The 6905-nt window shown below is 46.6% G+C and overlaps 1 protein-coding gene across 4 annotated transcripts in view; it reads left to right on the forward strand.

Annotated features, from left to right (window-relative positions):
- Window positions 1-6495, forward strand: part of ERG (ETS transcription factor ERG) — a 211727-nt gene extending 205232 nt beyond the window's left edge. Inside the window, exon 11 of one of the 4 annotated variants that reach the window (XM_007470483.1) lies at window positions 5490-6056. In XM_007470483.1, coding sequence (XP_007470545.1) covers window positions 5490-6010 — 521 coding nt within the window. In that variant the 3' untranslated portion in view covers window positions 6011-6056. Of the gene's footprint in view, window positions 1-5489 lie in introns of all 4 variants that reach the window. The other 3 variants (XM_007470480.1, XM_007470481.1, XM_007470482.1) reach the window with 3 other exon arrangements.
- The last annotated feature ends 410 nt before the right edge of the window (window positions 6496-6905 follow it).

Consider the following 6905-nt stretch of genomic DNA (forward strand, 5'->3'; position numbering starts at 1 on the left):
GGGATCTTCCGACCAGGGCTTGAACCCGTGTGCCCTGCATTGGCAGGCAGATTCTCAACCGCTGTGCCACCAGGGAAGCCCAAGACCCTTTCACCCACACAAATTGGTTAAGTGAAATATAAGTCTGTGCCCATGTTGTTGCAGCTCAAAGGTGTGGCTTGGTTGGTGGCTTGGGGCCAAAGAGAGTTGCTGGCCCCTAAGCAGGGAGCTTAGTGTCTATTCACGCTGTGCCCAGCAACCTGGGGTTGCCCACGGGGGATAGAGGGACCTGGGACCGAGCAAGGAGCAGACTGCAGACCCATCACTGGCGTGGGAAAATGTCTTGGTACCTAAGAGGTCCGCGGCACTGGCATCGTAAGCAAAGACTGTGCCCATTGGGCCTGGGGAAAGTGGCAACATCCAACTTTTGACTCAATGATAAAGATTTCTTTTACTTAGTTTATAATGAATTAGGCCTTCTCTCCATCTCTCCTTAGGCTGTGTGTCAGTTACTTTCATGTGGCCTTTCCCCCTAAAACCAGAATGTCTTACCATTCTATTAATGAGAATGCCTCTTCCTGTTTGATTCCAGTTTCCCAGTCTCTGATAAATAAATCCTTCACCACTTTAAACTGCTGCCCCTCCTCTTTTCACAATGCAAACAGTTTTTAAACCATTTTAAATGGAAAGATGACATCATATAGTATGAATGCACAAGATGATAACAGCATCGCAACATCTCCATCCAAAGTATGCATTTGGGGTGCACTTTGGACCATATTTCTTCTGCTGAGAAGAGTGTGTCCCTGCATTATTATGTCCTGGATCAGATATTAGCGATGTAGCCCCTTTGTATCCCATCAGAATGGCTGATCATTTAAGGTGGCTTCTGTGATGAACGGAAATTGCCTTTCCATGGAAGAGCTTTCTTGGGAGCAGGAGTTCAGTAGCTCCCTCCGTGCTCCCTGGATAGTCTCTAATGGTGGGCATGAAAGTGTAACCTGCTTCATGCGGAACCAGAGACCAGTTTTAGGGATGTTTTGCCATTGGTTAGGAGGTGGGAGTGTCCAGCCTTCTACTGGGAGCCCAGCAAGCTCCAGGCCCAGGGAAGGACTGGGGGAGACTTGCAGAGGTGTGTGCAGAAACCAGGCCCAAGAGCAGTGTTGTTGTGCAGTGATTCAGCGCCAAGGCCTAGAATCTGGGTTCCAACCCTTGCTGACCTTGGGCAAGATAAGTCACTCTACCTCTTTGGGCTGTAATTCCTCACCCCTACAATGGGCTATCACATGATTCTGGGGGGAGGGGGATTAAAGAAACACATGGAAAATGTTCACAATGATGCCTGGTACCAGTCAGCGTTCAGTGATGCTGGCCAGCCCCTGAGAATACCACCATTCCCAGCTTTTGCCTGGCCAGCATGGGGTTTTTTGGGGGAAGGTGGTTGTTTTCCTTTGGCATCTCCTGGCTCTAGGCAAGGGATGCACCTTCCTTTTTTTTTTTTTTTTTTTTTTTGTGGGTACGCGGGCCTCTCACTGTTGTGGCCTCTCCCGTTGCGGAGCACGGGCTCCGGACGCGCAGGCTCAGCGGCCATGGCTTGCGGGCCCGGCCGCTCCGCGGCATGTGGGATCTTCCCGGACTGGGGCACGAACCCGCGTTCCCTGCATCGGCAGGCGGACCCTCAACCACTGCACCACCAGGGAAGCCCGGGATGTACCTTTCTTTAAGCCCTGGTTTCCAGCTCAAACAAATCATGATAAGAGCGCTCATGTACCGAATTCACCCTCATAGTGATCCTACAAGATAGTACTACCATCTTGATAGTTTTACTGCCACCTGCATTTTGCAGACAAGGACATTGAGGCACAGAGAGCCAGATGAGCAGAGCCAGCATTCAGCTGCGACAGTGCCAACTCCAAAGGGGTGCTTCCGGCCACCATACTGCCCTGCCCCTCCCACCCCCGCAACAAGCCCTGTCTGAGCCACAGACAAAGCCTTCCGTCTGAGACACGTGCCTGCCGCCTTGATCCCGATGCGCTGGGGGGTCCAGGCTGTGCACATGGGATTTTCTGCAGCACCTCCAGCTACTGTAGAAAGTAGCCCAAGTGATTGCCACTGTGGTGCTTGCTGCTTTAAAGACCCTCTCTGCTTTATTTACTGCTCTGTTCCTCCATCAGCTGGCTGCTGAGTGCGCTGCTTGGGGACACCCCCTCCTACTTGACCCACAGCTGCTGACTCACCCCCAGCTGTGCTTTTCTCTGTGGTTTATGAACCGTTTAGATGTTTTGCCCTTTTTTGCTCAGTCTGTACCTCTTCACTAGTATGTCTCTCTTCTTTTCTTTTAATTGCATTTGGAGAACACTTTCTTCCCCAGAATTAAAGGCTTGCCTTCTGTCTTCTTTGAAGCCACGCCCCATGCCCCTTCACCCCACTGGACTCTCCTGTAGGTGGGCAGCCGACATCTTTGGGTCCCCCCCACCTCCCGGTCCTGCCTTTTTAGTTAATTACCTCGGACAAAACTAGGACAAAAGTAGCTACTCCTTACTGATGTTCCAAAGGAGGTTATCAGGATAGAGAGAGAAAATAGATACGAAGAGGTTTTCTGAATAAGGTAATTCTTGAGGTGCAGGTGGTGAGGCTGTTTGGGTGCAAGGTCTGGTCTTATAAGAGCGTCTCCTTTTACTTGTTGGTTTGGCCAGTGGAATACCCAAGCCACTCTTAGGCTTCCAAATCTTAGGCATTCGTGTTTTGGAATCCCTATTCTATATTCTAAAATGCACCTTCAGTGCACAGTAAGTGTTATTGTTTCGACAGTAAACGAAGAATTTAATAAATTGCTTTCGAAATTCGTGGCCACGAGTAACTCGTTTAATTTACCACTGACTATAACTTCTCAGCAAACATTGTACCCCCTTGAGGATTCTCGAACAGCGAGAAAATCTGCTGTAGACTGTGAACGCAGTGGATTTTGTTATATTAAATTTAACAAGTAACGAGCTTGACATAATGTTACATTTTATAACATCTACTTAAACATTAATTGATTTGCATTTATGGTTTTGTTCTCACGTTCGGAAGCTGATGAGGTTTGTTTACAGGTGTCTTATTCCCATAGACTCTTGAAATGCTCAGAGGCCCGAACCCTGTGTACAAGGGCTGATGGGTAAAATCGTCTAGGGAGAAATTCATCATCCATCCTTTGAACTTTGAGTTTCTAGCCATGAATTTAGTTCCCTGACTTACTAGTTCTTCAGAAACAGGAGAGATGGGAAAACACTTTTCTACACTGGTTCTCTCCTATAGATGTGTATAAAGGAGGTGGATGAGGGACAGATTCCCAAGAGGCAATGCCAAGGTTTGAATAGATACCAAGTATAAGTTTGACTGTTTAGGAAGATCTGTGTATTTATTCAAAATGTGTGGGATTGTTCTCTGTATGGGAGGAGGTTGACAGTGAATATTTATTTTCAAACAACTCTATGTGTTTATATTGAAACATATGTTACACTGTTAAATCAAAAATCTATGTTTTTCCCTATTCCCAGGTCATATATGGAATTTTTTTTTCAAGTAGTAATCCTTTGGTTACAATATATATACTAAAACCATATGGTTTTCTCAAACTATTCTTTGTATTTTTTAAATGCATATTAATGAAATGTTGGGGGCAAGAAAACTTGATTGAGAACAGTTTGAATATGTGGTCCCGAAAAAGCAAAGGCTTCCATTGCGATGAACTACAAGCTGTTAATACATTTCAAATGTGTTGCTAGACTGAAAATGCTAATTTTCCAGAACAAATTCAGAAAAGGATGACCTTTCTCATGATGCTATTGTATGGATAAATTCACAAACATATCCATTTCCATGTAGCCAACATGGAAACACAGATTTATAAGTTGGACAATTTATTTAGGGAGCTAGTGGGGAGCATTTAGAGAAAACACGTCTATAATTGAGTTTTACATTTCATCAATTCCCTGAATAGTCAACAGTTCCTTTAATGATTTTATCATATCTACTGATATTTATTGATAGTATAATACAAGATAATCTTTTTGGTAATAAGTCCAAGGCAGTGCTTCGGAGTTTGGGAGGAAAGACCTGCCTCATGTATACATTTTCAAAGCTTCTAAAATCTGCTTAAAGCGTCTTAGCCTCTCCTGGTACTCAGGACCAGATACTCCTGGTACTTTGCCTCTCCTGGTACTTCTTCTGGTACTCCTGGTATGACTGTTGATATTTGCATGTCTCTCTTTTAGGGAGCCATCAGTCGTCTTAAAGTATTGTAGCATAGAGTCTAGAATGGTGTGCCTGGATTTTTCTCTGAATTTAATAAGACCTAAAAGCCACATCTACAGGTCTCCAGTGGGATCAAGAGAGTTCTCTGTCCACCCAGTCAAATGAGGTCTCATTGACTCTGTTGGAAGCCCCAAGAGGGCTTGCAATCACTCATTGTTACAGTTTTTTCTTTTGGAAACTCTGCTTAACACAATTGGCATTGCAACGCAGGGACAACACATGGATTTCCGTTAAGATGCATTTGCCTAAATACTGGAAATGGGTGATCTGGTTTGAAACAGAGCCAACTTTTTTCTAAACTTCCTCATTTTGAGTGGGTTAATTCTGTTCTAGGAAAAGTTTTGACAGAATGGCTTTCTGCATGCCAGCCAAATGTTATGTTAGAAATAACGGTGTTTACTTCCATTCTCGATTTTTTTCCATAAACTTTTTGAAGTTCATTTCCTAAATCTGACTTTTATTATTTTACTTGACCTAGCCAATATAAATGGTATTAAGTCATTATTGCCAGCCACATAACAGCACTGTCTGCCTCACAAAAGAGGAAAAGTAAGCCCTTCCACCCCCAAAACACAAAGTTGACTTGGCTATTCTTCTAAGGAAGTCAGAAATGGATGGAACAAACCTGAACTCTGACCTCTAGGACCTCTTTGCGTTTCCAGGAAGGACTTGGATCTGTAGATCAGCCTGGTAGTCACCAGGGATCATCATCTTAGGTCAGCTTCCTTAGACACAGAGCTTGGGCTAAGGATACTTGTGCAAGTGATTAGTTAAGGGTATCTCTCAGGAGAGGGGGAGTGAGGACGCAGGATCAGACAGGGGAAAGTGAAGGAAGCTTGTGGCCTTAGCTGGAGCCCTGCTTTTGTCTGATCCCATGCGGAGCCCGGGGCATGGCCAGCATCACAGAATTGGTCCCTCTTCGAGGTAAGGGGGCCGGCCTCTGGTACCCTGTGTCACTCCATCAGGCTGTGGGCTACCTGGGGGTGGATGAAGCAGCACCTCTGCAGCCAAGGACAGTTCTCTGGAGACAAGCAGGGGGAGCTGGGGGACAAGAGTAGCCAATAACCCAGCCGCTGACGGATGGGCGCACAGCCTGGTAAAGGAAGTCTGGGTGGGACGCCACAGCCCCCTCTTCTGTCGTTGAAGAAAGAACCCCTTTAGCTCAGATCCTGTTCTCACTGGGGTTTTCTTTTCTTTTCCCATCTCATCAGGGAGCGGGCAGATCCAGCTGTGGCAGTTTCTCCTGGAGCTCCTGTCAGACAGCTCGAACTCCAACTGCATCACCTGGGAAGGCACCAACGGGGAGTTCAAGATGACAGATCCAGATGAGGTGGCCCGGCGCTGGGGAGAACGGAAGAGCAAACCCAACATGAACTATGATAAACTCAGCCGGGCCCTCCGTTACTACTATGATAAAAACATCATGACCAAAGTCCACGGGAAGCGCTACGCCTACAAGTTTGACTTCCACGGGATCGCCCAGGCCCTGCAGCCCCACCCTCCGGAGTCCTCCCTGTACAAGTACCCCTCGGACCTCCCTTACATGGGCTCCTATCACACCCACCCACAGAAGATGAACTTTGTGGCCCCCCACCCTCCAGCCCTCCCCGTGACATCGTCCAGTTTTTTTGCTGCCCCAAACCCATACTGGAATTCACCAACAGGAGGGATCTACCCTAACACTAGGCTCCCAGCCAGCCATATGCCTTCGCATCTGGGCACTTACTACTAAAGACCCGAGAGAGGCCTTTCCCAGCAACATGCAACCGCCAACCAATTGCCACAAGCTCTATCGGAGACCATGAATCAGAAGTGCCTCAAGAGGAATGAAAAAGCTTGACTGGGGCTGAGGGGGAGGAAGCCGGGGAAGAGATCCAGAGACTCTCAGTGGGAGGGAATTACTAAAATATTACTACAGAGATAAAGAGGATGCTACAAATGTAATGTACGTGGGCAGATCATCTGTGGACCAACCTTGTAAAAGGCATTGTAAGTAGAAGCATGAAGTCATGAGGACAAAGTGCCAAAGAAAATGTTCTGAGGAAGAGTGTGTGAACCTTAGAGTAGCCTTTGGGATCCTGTTCATGCATTAAACTGGGATTAAACTCAAGCAATAGAGATAACACAGTCTGGACCTAACGTGCCATTTCTAATGTCATTTGAAGGAAAAAATAAATCTACCTGTATTTAAAAAGAGAAACATATCAACACAGAAAAAAAAGAAAAGAGACTGTGGCCCATCACTAGACATTGATAGGGAACTCATCAGCACTTGCAGTTTTGGGCGAAATCAGATTCATTCCATTTGATGGAGAGCGGTCAGCTCTCTCCAACTGTGAAGACAACTCAAAGCTTCCAACTCCTTTACGATAGGACAGGAACTCTGAGCCGAAGGGAGGGACTGAGAACGTGTCTGGAGGGTAAGCGTGTGGGTGTAGACAGACGAGGCGGGAGAGGAAGAGGCAGAAGAGGAGGCAAGGACTGGGAAAGAAACTTCTCGAGCAGTAAAGACTGGACTTAGGACGGTGTCGGTCCTGCAGAGAATTGAGTCATGGAGACTTGCGGTTCCATACGGTCAGTGTTGTACCAAATCCAGTGTTACGAGGAAGGACACAGCGTCACGGAGG

Source organism: Lipotes vexillifer, unplaced genomic scaffold (genome assembly GCF_000442215.2).
Source record: "Lipotes vexillifer unplaced genomic scaffold, Lipotes_vexillifer_v1.1 scaffold402, whole genome shotgun sequence".
Classification (NCBI taxonomy): domain Eukaryota; kingdom Metazoa; phylum Chordata; class Mammalia; order Artiodactyla; family Lipotidae; genus Lipotes; species Lipotes vexillifer.